This window comes from Myotis myotis, unplaced genomic scaffold (genome assembly GCF_014108235.1).
Source record: "Myotis myotis isolate mMyoMyo1 unplaced genomic scaffold, mMyoMyo1.p scaffold_m19_p_9, whole genome shotgun sequence".
Classification (NCBI taxonomy): Eukaryota; Metazoa; Chordata; class Mammalia; order Chiroptera; family Vespertilionidae; genus Myotis; species Myotis myotis.
Window position 1 is genome coordinate 30,987,034 of NW_023416401.1, and position 18,788 is coordinate 31,005,821.

Here is an 18,788-nt window from a genome sequence, read left to right on the forward strand (position 1 = left end):
TTTTGTGCTTCATTCGGCCATCGATTGCTGACAGGGTGCCTGAGGGAGGACTTGACCTTCCGGCTCCCTGCAGCTGTCTGTGGGGTGGATGCTGCAGTTGGCTTGGCCTCTTCTCCAAGGCAGGGCTTCCTCCGTCCTCTCGGAGTCCTGGCAGGTGATTGGCAGAGAGCATATTCTGGAGCACGGAGACCTGGGTTCCTAGCCCGGCTTTACCTCATTCCAGCAGGGTGACCTCACGCAGCCTCAGATTTCATCTATAAAAAGGCACAGGGTTCTCTGTCTCATTGGATGGGGGAGAAGCAAATCCTGTGAGGGGCAGGCTGGCTCGGCCAGTGCCCAGCCCAGAGAGAAGATGACTTCCATGCAGGTGATGGACAGCTGGCCTCCTCCAGCTCCCAGCCAGGAGGGGAGTACCTGATACGGAAACGGTTTCTCATGTATGGGGCTACATTACAGAGAACGTACATGCTTAAGCTCAAAGGAACTTTCCCAACCTTCTAAACCTATTTCTTTATTTTATGAACAAAATAGATTAAAAAATGAACACTGAGTCTGAACCCTGGCCTTGCTACTTTCAGATTCTTTGACTGTGGGCAAGTTTTCTTTTCATTTCTTCTTTTTTATAATGAGCTTCAATTTCTTTCTTTCTTTCTTTCTTTTTTTTTAAATCTTTATTGTTGAAAGTATTACATAGGTCTTCCTTTTCCCCCCATTAACCTCTTCCAGCCCACTCCCGTTCCCCCAGTGTCTTTATTTCTAATAATCCCTGAGGATCAGTATTCCATAGCAATTCTCAGTGGGTTGCAATGAGGGTTAAATGAGATAATGCTTTTGAAATACACTGCAAGCTGTCAAGCACTAACATATGTTATGTCTTGTTATAACATCAATGAAGGAAAAGAGCCCTGGGAAGGTACTAACTCAGCTACTGTTGACCTCATAACTAGGGTATCTTCCACAGAATTATCAATAAGGCAAAGAATTTTGTTCAGTTTGCTTCACTGTATCCCACAGCCAAAGTTCTTGGGGTCCTCCTACTTCCATATTGCTTTCCAGCAAAGCTTACTGTTCAAATAAGTCTATATATTTATTCATACTAAGGTGTAAATGATTGCTATCACGCTCAGCAAACTTTTACTGAGCATGATGCTAATTATTCCCCTAACCACCCCCAATCCATTCTCTGCCCAGACTGTAGGATCGCACTAGAAGCGCCTTGCCCTTTGGCTTCCAATTGGTTTCATTAAAGAGAAGCACTGGTGGGCTTTTTAAAAAATTAAAAACAATTGTATTGCAGAAAACATACGGTAGAGTACACAGCTCTTTGGTGTACAACTCAGGAAATGATGTGTATAAGCAGCTAGATCAAGATAAAGGACATCAGGCTGCCTCTTGCCCCTTCTAGGGAGTGCGCCCCACCCGCCCCCCGCAATAACACTATTACTCTTCTTCGATTTGAGAAGGACATTCTGGGGAGGGGACACTTTGAATAGAGGGAAACGTTGCAGCTCTCAGGAATGTGGTTCTGCTGAGAGAATTCATTTCTCGCGAGCAGGCGTGGCAGCTGTGGTTTAGGGCTGACACACAGGCCTGGCCTGCACATTGCATTCCCACCGGCGCGGGTTTGGGTCTAGCACTGCTGAACCCAAGTCACAGACACACAGAACTATGGCTTGGTCCTGGGCCCGGTAACAACATTTGAGGTGAATTTTCCTAAAATTGGGGAGCCTTGCTTGTGACCGACTAAGCTGTCTTTTTTTCACATGGGTTAACTAATGAGGTCGGGGGACCACGATTAGGAAAGAGGATCTGGGGGGCCCAGTGGATGTGTTTACAGTCAGGAGGGGCGGGCCCATGGGTGGGGGCAGTAGCTGAGCCACACACCACAGGCCCAGGGGCTGTGGAGACGCCTGGTGGGGAAGGGGTGCTCAGGTGATCGGCGCACAGTCACTCAGTAGCGCCCCGTGTCTCACATATGCAGGAGCGCAGGTGCACTGCGGGGCGGCCCCGGAGCTGGGCGTGAGCCAGACCCGAAACCTGGGGCCGGACCCTGGACAAGTCACCCCGTCGCTTGAGGCTCAGCTGCGGCACCGTGGGAACGGGGTGCGTGGCAGTTCACCTCCCTCCGCATCTACAGGCAGAGCCCTGGGTGTGCGCGTGGTAAGCAACGCAAGCGCTGCGATGGGGCCGGAGGGCCAGAGGGCCGGAGACTTGCGCAAGGAGCCCTCAGACTAGACAAGCGCGCCTCCAACTAGATTAAAAGCGAAGTGCCTTGCAGGCTGGAATGGACGCTGAGATGTTCACAGCTGCTTGTGGAGCCTGCATGGCAAATGCTCTATTGAGCCCTGGCCGGTGCGGCTCCGCTGGTTGCAGCGTCATCCCGTTCGCGGGAAGGTGCTATTCCGGTCAGCACTCCCTCTCTGGTCAGGTGTTTGGGAGGCGCTGATGGTCAATGTTTCTCTCTCACCCCCGCCCCCCACACCAATAAAAACACATTCTCGGCTGAGGGCTGAAAAGAGAACAACACTCAGTATTGAGTTCTTACATGCCTATGCTAGTCAATGAGGCCTTTTGGTTCTTACCCTACTGGGGTACGAGTTCTCCTAAATATCTGATGACAGCTGCGGCCTTTTCTCCAGAAAGGCTCATATAATCACCGGGGGTCCGCGGACCGCCGGCTGGATGCCGGCCCAGCGCCCAGTCCTCGCTTGAGTAGGCTGTGCTGGGCGGTGAGCAACCTGGGGTCATGGGCCCTGGGCCCAGCCCGGCTCTCATTCTGGTTGTTGTTACTGGATGTTTCTTTCCTCCCAAATGTAGGAACAAAGGTGATGTTCTTTTCCACCGACTTCAATTTGAATCTTTCTCCTCAAAGAAAGTGCCCAAAGGAGCCCGCATTTTGGGGCTAATTCCAGGGTGAGCGGTGGCCTTTCCCAACTGGGCAGGAGGGCACCGCAGAGCTCTGCTTTGTGCAACCGCTGTGCCAACGTCAACAGCATGACATGGAAACCAGCACCAATGCTTCCTACACAGCCTGCTGGACTCTTCATAGGGTTCAGGAGGTTTCAACTCTATAAATAATACACAAATACCATGTCACTAGGAGACATCTTTGTCTTAAGACATTACAGAATACGGCAAAATCTTCTCGGACCACTGGCACCAATTCTGGCTTCTTTCCTGCCCAGTTCCTCTGCTCAGTCTAAATCCTTACACGCCCTTTTCTATGATAGTATATACACACAAAATATGAGTATTTCTTCGTGTGGTTTGTTTACATAAGTTGTATATTTTATTTAATGCTCCAAAAATTGCGTCGTCATTCAATAATATGTAGCTTTTCCTCTCTTAGCACACATCCACCCAACTCATCTCAGACATCTTAGCTGCCACATAATATTTCATAGCATTTCTGTAACATATCTAACTTTCCCCCTTTGCTGACTGTTGAGCTGTTTCCAGTTGCTCCTCCGTATGCAGAGTGCTGTAAGTGTATCCAGTGTGCATGTGTGTTTCTCTGGGATATGAAATATAACCTCAAGAAGTGGCTTTGTTGGTTCTGCAGGTAGGTACTAGTACATTTAAATTTTTAAGTAGATACCGCTTTGCTTCTTCTTCCTGGCAGGTGTGCAGGCTTACTGGTACCTCCCCAGGCCCTTTCCCTGCCAATGACTGCACTGACCAGGAAGCTGGCCGACAGATTTCTCTGGGATGTCCCTCTTCCCCTCTTCTGTTAAATTGCCCTCATCACAATTATAATTTAATAGCTGTCCTTTATGCTTCCTTCGAAATTATTTGGAACTTACCTTTATCAAAGAATATAACAATAGTTTTCAAAAATGGAACAACAAGTGGCTCGTGAGAAATGGCCTTGAGAACGTGCCCCAGCTCGCTGAGGAATTGCAATCAAACAGCTCCCGATGGCACCGTTTGCCTAGCCCAGCGACGGCGAACCTTCTGAGCTTGGCGTGTCAGCATTTTGAAAAACCCTAACTTAGCTCTGGTGCGTGTCACATAGAAAAATTTTTTGATATTTGCAACCGTAGTAAAACAAAGACTTATATTTTTGATATTTATTTTATATATTTAAATGCCATTTAACAAAGAAAAATCAACCAAAAAAATGAGTTCGCGTGTCACCTCTGACACGCGTGCCATAGGTTCGCCATCACTGGCCTAGCCTTTAGTGAATTAAAAACAACAACCCTCGATACTGATGAGGGTGGGACAGAGTAGGAATTCATACTCTTACTGCTGGTGGGAGCATAAATTGTCCACCTCTTTGCAAAGTAAATCAGGAGTATGTGTCACGCACAGGAGAAACGGCCATTAGCTTTGTTCTGTTAATTCTGCCGCAGAGAATCGATTCTGGCACATACCAATATCATTTTTTTGTGTTTTATCTTCTCAGTTAATCTGTTAACGCCGTGTTTCTCACACGGACCTGGAACATCAGGAGGACTCAGTCCCGGCGACCAGATCACGTGGTTCTAAATGTTTGCTCCTTCCCCTCCACTGTCCCCTTCTTTCCCTTTGGTGCACCCTCCTTGGTGCTGATGGCGGCCTTGGCCTCTGCTGCCTCCAGCCTCGAACTCGTGCTTCTGTTCTCCCTGGCGCCTGCACTTCCACTCTGCGGGAATGTTCCTCTGCGGGCTGGAATGGCCCTAACTGGAAGCCAGTCTCACCTCGTCTGTGGCGGGGCTCAGTGTCTTAGCGGGTGGATGGAGTGCAGTGACCTCGGGGCCAGGGTCACTGAGCTCTGCATGCTCACGGTGTCCCCTGCCAGATGGGATCACCCTCGCTCTGAGGGCTCAGGGCTCCCGCACCTTATGGGATGGGTACTGTTCCCAGGACCCACTCTTCCTGTATCGGTGGGGCGAGCCAAACTGACTGCTGCTCTGGGACCAAACAGAAAGTTCTTGTGTGAAAAGGGCGACGTTTTGACATTTCAGGAGGATTTATAGTAGAGCGATAATGGAGCATGTGTTTCGAGTTCTCTCATTTTACGAATTAGTAAGCACATTTGTTAAATGATGTGTCTGGATTCAATGGCCAAGAATTCAGAAAAAGGGCAGCTTTCATAAAAAAGAAATTGCGATAATGCCACCTGGATCTTTGCTGCTTCATTATTTTATAACACCCAGGACTGGCCCCTACTGACAGGTAGTTCCTACCTTTTCATTTTATAATTAAAGCAAATAGGTAACGGTGGGATCCCAAGGATCATGCGAATAGGTGATAATTGCCAAGAAGAGAATAAATCAGGAACCCACTAATAAAAGTTGTCTATAGATGAAATTATCTTACTGAATCTATACTTTTTTTTTTCAAATTTAATATATTTTTATTGGTTTCAGAGAGGAAAGGAGAGTGAGAGAGATATAGAAACATCAATGATAAGAGAGAATCATTGATTGGCTGCCTCCTGCACGCCCCCTACTGGAGAAGGAGCCCACAGACCTGGCATGTGCCCTGACCGGGATTCAAACTATGACCTCCTGGTTCATAGATTGACTCTCAACCACTGAGCCAAACCAGCTGGGCTGTACCTTTTAACTTAAGCCACATACATATATTACCAATTCAAAATATTAATTGATCAGTTATTTCTTAAAAATTAGCTCAGAAAGTTGTTAGTTGCTTCTGTAAATATACAGATATAATTATGGAGAATTCTTAAAAGGAAAGTAAAACCGACTGAAGGGGCAAGTCAATCCAATGGGGGATAGAAAAGTATTTTGTAACAAATGAGGCAGGACAGCTAGATATTTATATAGAAAAAAATAAATGTTGGCCCCTATCTCACTTCATCTACAAAAATTAATTCAAGATGGATCATAGATCTCAACATAAGAGTCTGAGCCATACAGCTTCTAAGGAAACAATAGGAAACAATCTTTGCAACCTTAGGACAGATAAAGATTTCTTGGACATGGTACAAAAAGCATGAATTGCAAAACAAAATTTGATAAATTGGACATCATTAAATTAAAAAATGCTCTAGTTGTCAAACAATAATCTCAAGAAATCGGTAGGCGTCCTGGCCAGTGTGGCTCAGTTGGTTGGAGCGTTGTCCTGTGCGCCAAGATGTGGTAGGTTGAGTTCCCCATCAGAGCACATACTGAGGTCGTGGGTTTGACCCCCAGTCCCGGCTTATGGGATACAATCGATCAATGTCTTTCTCTCTCTCTCTCTCTCTCTCTTCCTCCCTCCCTCCCTTCCTCTCTCTAAGATTAATAAAAAATAAATTAAAGACATTGATAGTCAAGTTACAACTGGGGGAAATATTTGAAGAAAATATATCTGACAAAGAACTTTTAGCCAGAGTATTTGGAGAACTCCTGCAAATTAACAACAAAAAGGTGAACAACCCAAATAAAAAATGGACAAGGGACTTGAACAGTCACTTCACTAACAGTCACTTCATGAAACACGGCCAGTAAATCCATGAAAGGTGCTCAGCATTACCGGTCATTACTGGTCAAGGCAGCTCAACATTTAAAAATTAATCAAGACAATTCTCTATACTGACAGATTAAAGAAGAAAACCCACACTATCACTTTAGTAAATGCAGAGAAAGAAATTAAGGAAACTTAACACCCATTCATAATAAAGACTCTCAACAAACTAGAAATGGAAGGGAACTTACTCATCTGATTAAGGAAACCTTAAAGAAAGAAAGAACTCCACTAGACTTCATCAAAATTAAAAATTTTAATGCGTCAAAGAATACTAGCAAGGAAAGTGAAAAGACAATTCACAAAATAGGAGAAAATGTTTGTAAATCATATATCTGATAAGAGTTTAGTATCCAGAATATCTAGGAAGAACTCTGACAACCCAACAATAAAAATTACCTGATTTTAAAATGGAAAAGGATAGCCCTAGCCAGTTTGGTTCAGGGGATAGAGCATCAGCCCATAAACTGAAGGGTCCTGAATTCAATTCTGGTCAAGGGCTCCATCCCTAGCCCTGGTTGGGGCATGTGCGGGAGGCAACCAATCAATGTGTGTCTTTCTCACACCGATGTTTCTCCCCCTCCCGTCCACTCTCTCTAAAAATCATGGAAAAATATCCTCAGGTGAGGATTAACAATAAATAAATAAATAAATAAATAAATAAATAAATAAAATGGCAAAGGATATAAATAGACATTTCCCTCCAAAAAAGATGTCCAAATGACCACTTGACACAGGAAGAGATGCTCAACATAACTAGTCATTAGGGAAATGCAAATCAAACTACAATGAGGTACCCCCTCACACCAGCTAGGATGGCTATAATATGAAAAACAAAAACCAACAATGGAAAATAATAGGTGTTGATGAGAATATGGAGAAATTGAAACTTTCTTCCATTGCTGGTGGCAATGTAAAATGGTATAGTTGCAATGGAAAACAGTTTGGCGGTTCCTCAAAAGCTGAATAAACATAGAGCTACCATAGCCCCTGAAATTTCATTTCTAGGTATATATTCAAAGGAATTGAAAACATGTGCTCACACAGAAAATCTGTACATGACTATTCATTGTTATTATAGCAAAAAGTGGAAAGAACCCAAATATCCATCACTAGAATGGAAAAACAGAATGTGATAGATGTATTCATACAATGCAATATTGCCAGACAAAGGAATGAAGTACTGATATGTGTTGAATCTTAAAAGCATTCGGCTGAGTGAAATAAACCAGCCATTAAAAAGCACATATTGCAGGACTCCATTAATGTGAAGTCCAAGAAGAGAGGGAGCAATCTGTAGGGACAGAAATGGGAAGAGTGGCTGCCTCAGACAGGGGAGGCCACTGACTGGGGAGGGATACGGGGAGCTTTCTAGAGTGATGGAGAAGACCCAGATCTTGGTTAGGGTGATGGTTACGTGGCACAGACATTTGTTAAAACTCACAAACAGTATCCTACAAATTATGTACTTTACTGCACATAATTACAAACTCAATGAAAAATACTATATCTATATATAGTGATAGAAGTCAGAAAGTGATTGTCTGGGGGGAGTTGCCGTCAGGAAGGGGGCACAAGGGAACTCTCTAGGGCAGGGGTCCTCAAACTTTTTAAACAGGGGGCCAATTCACTGTCCCCCAGACCGTTGGAGGGCCAGATTATAGTTTTAAAAAAAACTATGAACAAATTCCTATGCACGCAGCGGCGGCAAAAACACCGGGCGGGCCGAATAAATGTTTTCGGTGGGCCGCAGTTTGAGGACCCCTGCTCTAGGGTCATAGAAATGTTTATGTCTTGTTTGAAGTAGTCAAAATTCACTGGACTGAACATGTAAGAATGATGTAATTTATTGTATGTAAACTATACCTCAATACAAACGAATATAAAAATGTAAAATAAATAAACAATGCTGCAAAAAAAGAGAGAACAGTCAGACCAATAGGCATATTTTTAAAAATAATTTTTAAAATATTTTAATTGTGGTAAATAATACACATAACATAAAATTTACCATATTAACAATTTTAAGTGTACAGTTTAGTAATGTTGATATATTCACACTATTGTGCAATGGATATCCAGAACTTTTTCATCTTGCAAACTGAATCTCTATACCCTTTAAACAATTATTTCTTATCCTCCCCCCCCCCCCCCCCCCGCTCCCCACACCTACCCCAGGCCTTGGCAACCACCATTCTACTTTCTGTCTTTGTGAATTGACCAGTCTACCTATCCCATATAAAGAGAAGCATGTAGTATTTGTGTTTTTGTGACTGGCTTCTTTTCCTTAGCGTAATGTCCTCAAGGTTTATCCATCCACGTAGCAGATTTTGGAATTTCCTTCCTTTTCATGGCTGATTCATATTTCATTGTATGGATATACCATATATTTTTTTATCCATTCATCCATCAATGGACACTTGGGTTGCTCCCACTTCTTGCTTATTGTGAATAAATGCTGCTATGAACACGAATGTATACATGTGGCATTGTGTTTTTTAAAAATAAAACAGCAGGGTCACATACTGGTTTTTTGTTTGTTTGTTTGTTTGTTTTTTAATATATTTTATTGATTTTTTACAGAGAGGAAGGGAGAGCGATAGAGAGTCAGAAACATCGATGAGAGAGAAACATCGATCAGCTGCCTCCTGTACATCTCCTACTGGGGATGTGCCCGCAACCCAGGTACATGCCCTTGACCGGAATCGAACCTGGGACCTTTCAGTCCGCAGGCTGACGCTCCATCCACTGAGCCAAACCGGTTTCAGCTCACATACTGTTTTATTGTCCCCTTTTCTTTCCTGCCTTGACATTGCCGATGACTGGGAGTTTTTCAGAGACCAGTGCAGCAACAGGGTGTGTATGACACCCATGCCAAGCACTGAAAATGACAGTGACCCAGGGTGAGAAAAGTTCATGTTTTTCTCAAAGGCTACAATGTGCCTTTGAAGGCAACGCAGAAATACACTTGGAGGCAATTCCAAGCCAAAAGATAGCAAAGGTCCTCTTTTGTATGTGCCAGGCACAAGCCCCTCTGGACCCTCAGGAGCAGAAGCTCTAATTTCCTTACACAACACTGACTCCTGGCCCCATTTGGCTCCTCGCATGGCCCTCCACCCCCATCAGGAAACCTGCAGGGAGATTGCTTCTGTCACCAGCCACCAGGTGGCAGTAAGTAGGACACTCTCTTGGGCACACTGACAGGTTTAGGTGTCCAGCTGAGGTGAGACCCCTAGGTGACTGGCTGGTTTTTCTTTGGCCAGCTGTCCTCTCTTCCTTGAATCGGTACGTCTTTCCACAATCTATGGTTTGCACAAAGATTCTTCAGCCATAGCTGTCAATAGGTGAACTGGTGACACCACTGGGGAGCGCTGGCTTATTTCCTACGTCTGTTGCTTTGCAAGCTATACATTCTATAAAGCTCTGGAGGAGACAAAATTGTGGTGGGTTGTAGTCCAATCATCTGGGTCTTTTGGAGCCTGTAATAGCGATAACGTCTTGTTTGCCTGCCCTGCACACATGCCCAGCGCAGCTACAGCTTCTGTGTCCCTGAACAGTCCCTTCCAGGCCACGGGAGAGCGTAAACCCAGCTCCAGGCGCACTCACAGTTTGGCTGGGAAGCTAGGGATTTGGCTTCCACTAGGTAAACGTGATTTCCCACATATCCTTAGACAGGAATGTGGACTGCACATCCCTCCAGCCCAGGATGGCCCTTTCTGTCCTGGCTCAGGGGTAATCTCCTCCTCCCCACTGCCTCGGGCATAAGACCCTTCACTCAGATGCTCTGTGCTCCTTATGTCCAAGCTTTGTGGGGCCAGGGTCCTGGATGGAGAGGAACTGCTTCCCTGCCTGTCCTCGTAGTTTTCATCGGTTCTAAAACAAGTCATGCGTCTTGAATATTGTGCCTACTCATTCCTTCTAGATATCAACTACATTTGGACAATGCCATTACTAGGATGTCTATTTCATATCCTTTTGTACCTGCCTGGGACTTGCCTCCAGATACACTGTTTTTATCACCACCCAGTTCAATTTATTTTAACAGGCCTTTACCAAGAGTCTGCTGTGTGCACCATCCTTCTGCAAATAGGGAACTGCTCAGATATCTTTGATGGCCCCTCCTTGTCTGTCAGACAAAATCCCACATGGCTCACAGCCCCGTGGTATTCTTCCAGGCCACTGTGCCTGGCACTGGGTAAGCCTTCACCAGATGTTCGCTGGTTGGCGGCTGCCCCAGATCCCATCTCTGTCTCCCACTCTCCAGCCAAGCTGTCCGCTGGCTGCTGCTGAATTTACTGCACAGTCAGTCTAGTTCAGCGCCACTGCTCATGCAGCTCCACCAAGAAAACTTCCCTTCCTCCGTCCAAATCCTAACTCATCCTTCAAGATTGAGCACAATGTAACCTCTCCCATAGATTCTTCTCCCACTCCGACAAATGCAGTTCCCCTCCCTCTTGGTCACCCCCCAGCTCTTTGTTGTGTTTTTATGGCATTGGTCTTTTATAACCTTAGACACCTGTTTGTGTACATTTGTCTCCCTTTGCTTTGAATTGTAAACTTCTTGAGGACAGGAGTCATGTCTTATTATGAACAAGTCCAGCACTGAGCTCAGAACCTGACTAGCAAGTTATGAAAATCATAACAAACTCTTAACTGAGCCCTCGGTATATGCAGGAACAGAATATATATATATATATATATAATCTCCTTTACTCCTTACCCTAGGAGTAGGTATTATTGTTCCCTATTTTAAGAATGATGAGACTGAGGCACAGAGAATACAAGGATCCTACCCCAGGCCTCACACAGCTAGTAAGTGATGTTTTGGGATGTATTAAATAAAAGATTATTAGCATGTTGACTTGAGTTGAATTGAGATTTTTCCTCGTATTCTGGGAAGATGGAAAGATAAAAGCCATGGTCCCTGTCCTTGAACTACTTCACTGACAATACTCTTTACCATCACAAAATTGTACATGTTAGTTTCTAGAAGTGTAACTCCAATCAACATCTCAAGTTTAACTAAAAAATCATTACATGGCTTCCCCAAAGGCCTTAAGAGGACCTACTTCTGATATGAAGATACCACTAAAATGAAGTGAAAGAGAGCCTTCTGTGTACCCTACAATATAGGAAGGAAAAAATAGAAGCTTAAAGAAAAGCAATGCCAAAATTTAAGATTTATGTCATTTTGAACATAAATTGATATCTTTTAGGCATACATTTGCAACTTGGAAAACACTGGACCCCTAGCCGGTGTGGCTCTGCTGGTTGGAACATTGTCCCCTGCACGGGAAGGTTTTGGGTTTGCTCCCCGGTCGGGAGGCAATCAGTTGATGTCTCTCTTTCTCTCTCTAAAATCAATAAAGAGCATATCCTCAGGTGAAAAAGAAAACATGGATGTGGATTACTGGACATAACTTTTTAATGTTTAAAGATTCAAGGGAAGTTGTACAGAAGTCTGGGGCACACACGGGACAAGGTCAGAATTCTAGTTGTGTGTTCAAGTCCTGGCTGTAACTAAGTAGCCATACGGTCTTGGGCAGATCATTTAAGGGCATGGAGCTGTCTGGGCTCTTTCCAGATTCTGTTCCTCGTCTGCAAACCTAAGCAGTGCCGTGCCTCACCACAGTTCCTGGCAGGGAGGGAAAGGGGTGAGTATTTTCCAGCCGTGAGAGTAAATGCCTTTTGTTTTTAACTTACCCTGGATGTGTGCATGCTTCCATAAGTCCACTCTAGCGTGCACCCTGCCTCATCACATTCTGTAACAGTTTTGTCTTTGAAGAAATAGAGCTTGCCCAGTGTCTGACCGGGAACCCTGGAGGAAACCCCAACCCTTCCCAGCACTCTGTCCTCATGGTCTTTCCAAGCTACTGACAAGTTCCAAAGGCCAGTCACTGTCATCTTTGAGGAGACTGGGTTTTCTTTCATCGCTGGAAATAGCTCGATTTGTCATTTTATTGCTTTGTCTGTATAAATTTTGTTTAACGGCACTTTTAAAATAAATGGTATGGATTTTTAAATATATTTTGCTTAATTTCAGTGAGAGATAGAAACACCAATGATGAGAGAAAATCATTGATTGGCGGCCTCCTGCCCACTGGGGATCAAACTGTTACCTTCTGGTTCATAGGTTGATGCTCAACACTGAGCCACACTGGCCTGGCAATGTATGTATTTCTTAAATGAGAGTATAAACATTTATGTTCAGGTGTCACCAAATTGCTGATTATTCTTTTAGGCAGAATGCTGTCCCATTCAGAGCTCTAGAAGTAGGGCTGCTGGAGCTGGAGCACTTTCTAGTGACAAAGACTGAAGAGGAGTAGGTACCAGTCTGCTGGGATTAATGGGGAAACGAAATATTCTTTTAATGTCATATTTTCACATGAACAGAATTCAGAAAAAATGTATCTAATCTTTAGCCGGTCCAAACAGCTCTATTCATTAAGCAGCTGCTGAGCACCCATTTAACAAAGCGAACTGAACGTGCCCTGTACTTGGAGCCATGACTTGCTGCTGGGCACGCACGTGATCCTGCTTTAAAGTCGTCCGAGGGCAGCTCTGATAGTTTTGGAGGCTGGGGGTGAGCTGGTGCACACGGAGCATCATGGGCAGTCGGCTCTCACATACACCGAGTCCCCTCAATGACCTTGGGAGGGCGGCACCCGCAGTGTCCAGGGCGGCACTGAGGCCGGGCAGGAGGAAGCTTGTGTGGAATCGTTCGAATCGGGTGTGTTGTCCCTGAAGCCAGTGCTTTCTTCTGCAGCAGTCGGTGGGCATTCAGGTGGGTGTTGAATATGACTTGTACTTACACGTACCTCATGCTACCGAGAGTCTATTAAACTCCGATTAGACTTGACATTTTTCAGCAAGTAAACTAACGTCTTCTGAGATCCTTCTCCTTTCATCTTTAACCTCCATGTTAAGTACTGCCACTTGTTCAACCCTGTGACCGCGCTACCCTTGCCTGACGATGGCATAGATCGTTATGACTGTACAGGTGTGGTGTCACAGTGGTTGATCCCTCGCACTCACAGGCCACACCGTTAGAACACCCAGGTTGATACGCTCTGTTGGTGGGTCCTATGCTGAGAATGTAGAAGGGAAGTATCAGGCAGGATGTGCTGTGACATCTTCATATGAACTATTAGAATCTTCCCCCAACTGAAGTCTACTCAACCAGAACTACATGCTCTTGCTCAGGCTTGTCAGCTATCCCCAGGGAAATCAGTAAACATTTATACTAATAGCACATATGCCTTTGATATGTTATAGAAACAGAAAGAGTTCCTCACTTCTACTGGAAATCCTATCATCAATGGATTCCAAGTAAAGGAATTGTTCTCTGACATTCTATCACCCAAGTGAACTGTAATCATTAAAACTGAAGCGAATAGAACCTGAGTATCAAGGAAATGCTTTAGCAGACTTCCCTGGTAAATCGGTCAGCACTAAGATGGTCCCAATATGAACTCGAATGAATTCCGTAAGATTGATTCGAGCCAAACTATTTATAATTTATATAAAAAACAAAATCAGGCACCTGGGCTGGAACAGTGTTAGCACCAACAAGTGTGCAAATTTAATATTAAATGAAGACTCACTGAGGGCCCAGGTAGTCCCCCGGTTCTTGCCGAGTCCTTGAAAATGCCATGAATAAAAGCTCTATATTCTGCAACTCATCATGGCACAGATAAAATGACCCAAATTATGAAAAATATTGGTAGAGTGACTGCTCCAAGGTTGCAAAATTGGTTTATGACCAATATCTGATTTATCAAACTCATAATGGAAAGACCATTAATAGAAAGACCATTAAGGTATTATATAGAGCATTCCCACCACCTACTGGGCTATCTGAATACTAAAAAATGGGTTTCATTTAATTGCCTCTGCAATGGGTTATCAATATGTTCTCAGGAAGGACTGAAGCCGTCCCATGCAGAATGGCTGACACCACAACCACGGTTGAGAAACTTTTAGAAAATATTTCCTTTATGGGATATCCCCAGAGAAATCTCCAGTGATAGGGGAACTCATTTCACCAGATAAATAACTAAGCAATTAAATAAGGCGCTGCTGACACAATGGCATTATCATCATGCTTACCGTCCATCCTCAGTCACCTGGTAATGTCGAGCAGACAAACGGCAATGAAAAACTAAAGCTAGCTAGGTTAACAGAATCAACTGGACTGCCCTGGCCAAAACTCCTACCACTGGTTTTTGATGGCAATTAGATCAACACCTATGGGAAAGTGTAAACACCTTATGAAATAGTAACAGGAAGACCGATACCTTTGAAAGAACCATATGTGCCTACTGCACTCATAAATTCTGATATGACTCAATATTTAAAGCTTTAATGCATTATGCCAACATGTCTTTCCATCAGGTAAAGGAAGCTTTCCATGACCCTCCTACAGAAGGTTGAACCTTCCACAACTTAGAACCGGGAGAGTGGGTCTTCTGGAAACAGCACCTAAGAAAGACTGCCCCTTGCCTGGCCGGCATGGCTTAGTGATTGAGCGTCGACCTATGAACCAGGAGGTCACAGGTTCGATTCCAGTCAGGGCACATGCCCAGGTTGCGGGCTTGATCCTCAGTGCGGGGCAAGCAGGAGGCAGCTGATCCATGTTTCTCTCTCATCATGGATGTTTCTCTCTCTCTCCCTCTCGCTTCCTCTCTGAATCTATAAAAATATATTAAAAAAAAAAAAAAGACTGCCCTTGAATCTCATTGGAAGGAACAAAGACCAGGTTCTCCTTACTACCCAGATTGAACTTCAGGGATTGAACCTTGGGCCACAGATGTTAGCTGAAAAAAGCTCCTCCAGACTCTTGAACTGCATACCAGCCCGAGATCTAAAGTTAAAATTGACCAGTGAGGTTCCTCCCTGAAGCAGATGATATCCTGAAGCAGACTGTTCTTCCAAGATCACGGATCAACATCTTCCTCTCCAATAGGAACCCTTTATCCCTTCTGCCTATTTGCTATCTGCTTTTTCTTTCTATTACTACATGGAAAACAACATTATAAGTAAGATTTCACAAATAACAGCTGCTGCAGGAAGCTTAACTAGCTATAGGATTTGTCACGTTAAACCAAAAAGTACATGAAGGAAGAGACCCCTCACTCATCCTAAAAATAATTTCACTGGAATCCCAAATGGCGCTGTATGCCTAAATTGTTCATGAGCCCCTTTTATAAAAACACTAAACCCACATACCCCTCTTCCTTGCCTCAATTTGACCCAACCCTGGGGCGGGAAAACGAGACCCATACATACCCAGAGTAGCCAGGGTAAATATCTGTGACACTGCAGAGCATTCACAGGCTTGTCAGCCCCACACATTTAGGCGGTCTTTCAATATGTAATAATGCAGTGTTTGACTGTTTGCTGAACGATGCTAACACCTCTACACCAACCAATGGGTCCATAAATGGTAACATTTATGAGGGAGCCCTAGGAACACTTCTGGCTACGCCTTTACATGTGGAGGTCTTGTCAACGGCCTCTATGCTTGGGCAACTCATTGTCTTGACAGCGGAGGATGAAAGAACAATGTGCTCCTGCTGTATTTACTGTTCCGCTGTCCCTTCACAATCCCTCAGACTGGACAGGGGTCCCCTCCCTGAAATCACACGACTAGCAGGAGTTTAAGTTTACCAGCAGATAGGTGACATTTGGACGGTCCCTTCTTCCTTGGCTTGGAGTTAGTCCAAACAAATACGTGATCAGAAACTTATCCTTAACTCTGGCAGCCACTTCTGAGTCCACTGCTAAAGCCACAGCTGCACAACAGAAGCCCCCGGCTCTCCTGTGAAGGTGGTTTTAGATGATAGAAAGGCACTAGGTTACTTGTTGGCTGAACAAAGAGGAGTCAACCTGGATCAACACCCCTGGCACTGCAGAAACTCAATTATAAGATATTAACAAGCAAGCTACTTGGCAAAAACAGGTTGACATCTCATCCGGTGCATTCATGGGGACCCTGGCTAAGGAGAATACTTCTGACACTTGGGATTATTCTCCTAATAGTCATCAGTAGAGTCTTAAAGGCAACTACCGCTGTGGATTTTGTGTGCTGATTGGGGAATAGGCGACACTTATGAAGGGAAGCAGATAAGTAGAGTGCCATTATTTGGATTTATTGCATTCTGAAGTACCATGGGGTGGGGGGCCTGAGAACAAGTCCGCTTTATCAGCAGTTCTAAAGCCATATTACCTGAGATTTGCATTTGGGGGGTTGGGTGGGGGGGGGGGGGAGAATCAAGACTGAATTATCAATATGTATATCATGAGATTTGGGTTTTGGCCCTGATAGAAGGACCTGTACTAACCTGGAAAAGGTGACATGAGATTAAAGAAAGAAACCAGCTAAACACCAAATCCCAGTGAAAGACGTGGATTTAACCAGAGAGCCACACACGCTAGCAGAACACTTCTCTTTGGGTGGTTAGGAGCGCAGGAACTTGACGCGAGTGCGGGCTGCTCAAGGCGGTCCCCCCCAGGGATCCGCTGCCGGCCGCAGCATTCCCAGGAAAGCCAGTCCCGAGGGCGCATTTCTCGTCTCTGCTCCCTTTCACTTCTCATCGTCCCGTCCATAGTTAATTGTTTGTAAGGCCTGAGCTATGAGCGTAGCCATTTCTCGGGTGCCCGCAGCAACCACTCTGCAGGACATGAGGTCGAGAGGTCCGCCTGAGGACAGAGAGAGACCACGTGGGTTACGGAGAGGGCAGAACAGTCCTGGATAACAACGCAGCATGGGCACACGTGCACATTCCGAGAAAAACAAAGCTCCCAGGCTGTGCTCGAGGCTGGACCAAACAGTCCAGTCGAGGCATGAACAGGACTAGTGGCCTTGCTGGAGCCCTCCGTGCACACACGTGTGCTCACGTGGTTAAATCCAGTGTCGGACTCCTTTTTCATCTGAAACTGGTCTGCCTGGCCTTGCCATCTAAGGCTGATACCTCTTCCCTTTTATACTTTTCTGGTAGCTCAATTAAAGCCTTTAAAGGGGAAAGAAGAAAGAAGTAGAAATCAAACGACAAAAGACCCCTGTACATACCCAATAGTTAAAAGGGAGCCCCAGTATTTGTGCCAACAAGCTCGGGACTCAAAAGCTAGGAGAGAATGGGATCCGACAGGACTCACCCAGCCCCTGACTGGTTACCCCTGAACGTCAGACGACGGTCTGCCTGAGCATAACAGGGGCAGGGATGCTAAGCGGAGTCAGATGTGCCCAGTGGGGTTAGTCTCGGGATGTGATAACCTTGAAGCGGAAGCAACAGGCACCTTTCGGATCCATTCTAGAACCTCACAGGCACCTGCGCAGTACGCTGCTGAGCCACAGGGCTGTGGGTACCAGCCTCCTCTTCGCCAGCTGGGGAGCGTGAGGCCTGTTCTGTCAGTCTCACCAGATTGTGTGCTTAGAAAACTGTCAAATGGTAAGTGGTGGTGCTGCTCCTACTGGCCGTAGTCTGACCCTCGGCTCTGTCTATTTCCACGCCTGGCGGCACAGAGGAGGAAGGCGGGAAGGGCGGGACCACCCCTTTCCCAGTGCCCTCTCGTCAGCAGAGACTGTGAGGAGTGAGGGACGCTCGGTCTGGAGGGGTCACTCAGGCTAGTCTCCGCGTCGCACCCCTGGGGACGGAGGCAAGCCCTGGGTCAGAGGGGCCCACCTGACGTGTCCATCACGATGCCTCCTGCTTCTCTGATGATGACGGTGGCGGCAGCCAGGTCCCAGCAGTGCAGGCCAAACTGGTAATAGGCGTCCGCAGCCCCTGAGGCCAGGAGGCAGAGCGCCAGGGTGGAGCTCCCGATCACTCGGACCCTGGAGGAGAGGGAAGAGAGCAGCCACACGTGTGAGCGGCACCGGGCACACATCAGACTGCTCTTACACCCTGCTCAGGCCTACTTCACCCAGTCACGCCCGCTGTGCGCACTCCCAGGCGTTCAGGAGGAGCCACCGGGCTTCTCCCACAAGCTCTAGGCTCAAAGTCTAGAGTGCTGTGCAGTGCTGACCAGCAGAGCTTTCTGCGGCGACGGGTACCTTCTGCACTCTGGTAGCTCGAGCCACCTGTGCCTGTCGCACACTGGACATGCGGCTGGCACACCTAAACAGCTCAACTGTTCACTCCGTGCATATTTAAATCACCTCATGTGGCCACAGCTACAGCACAGACCTAAGAGGGAGGACAGGAGATGCAGAGGATTCAACTGGACTCGGATTTATTTTCCGAAGTGTTTACTGGAAGAACATCAGTTAGGCAGGGGCCTAAGCACCACAGGACTGGCGGGTTGGGTGGCTGTGGCTGCGATCGGTTCCT

General features: G+C 45.8%; 1 protein-coding gene across 2 annotated transcripts in view; it reads right to left on the reverse strand.

Moving 5' to 3' along the window:
* Positions 1-16,925: 16,925 nt before the first annotated feature.
* IMPA2 (inositol monophosphatase 2) overlaps positions 16,926-18,788 on the reverse strand; it is a 39,313-nt gene continuing 37,450 nt past the window's right edge. For both annotated transcript variants that reach the window (XM_036323374.1, XM_036323373.1), the window contains 2 exons: positions 18,141-18,292; positions 16,926-17,157 (listed from right to left, as the gene is read on the reverse strand). In XM_036323374.1, coding sequence (XP_036179267.1) covers positions 17,042-17,157; positions 18,141-18,292 — 268 coding nt within the window. In that variant the 3' untranslated portion in view covers positions 16,926-17,041. The remainder of the gene's footprint in view (positions 17,158-18,140; positions 18,293-18,788) is intronic.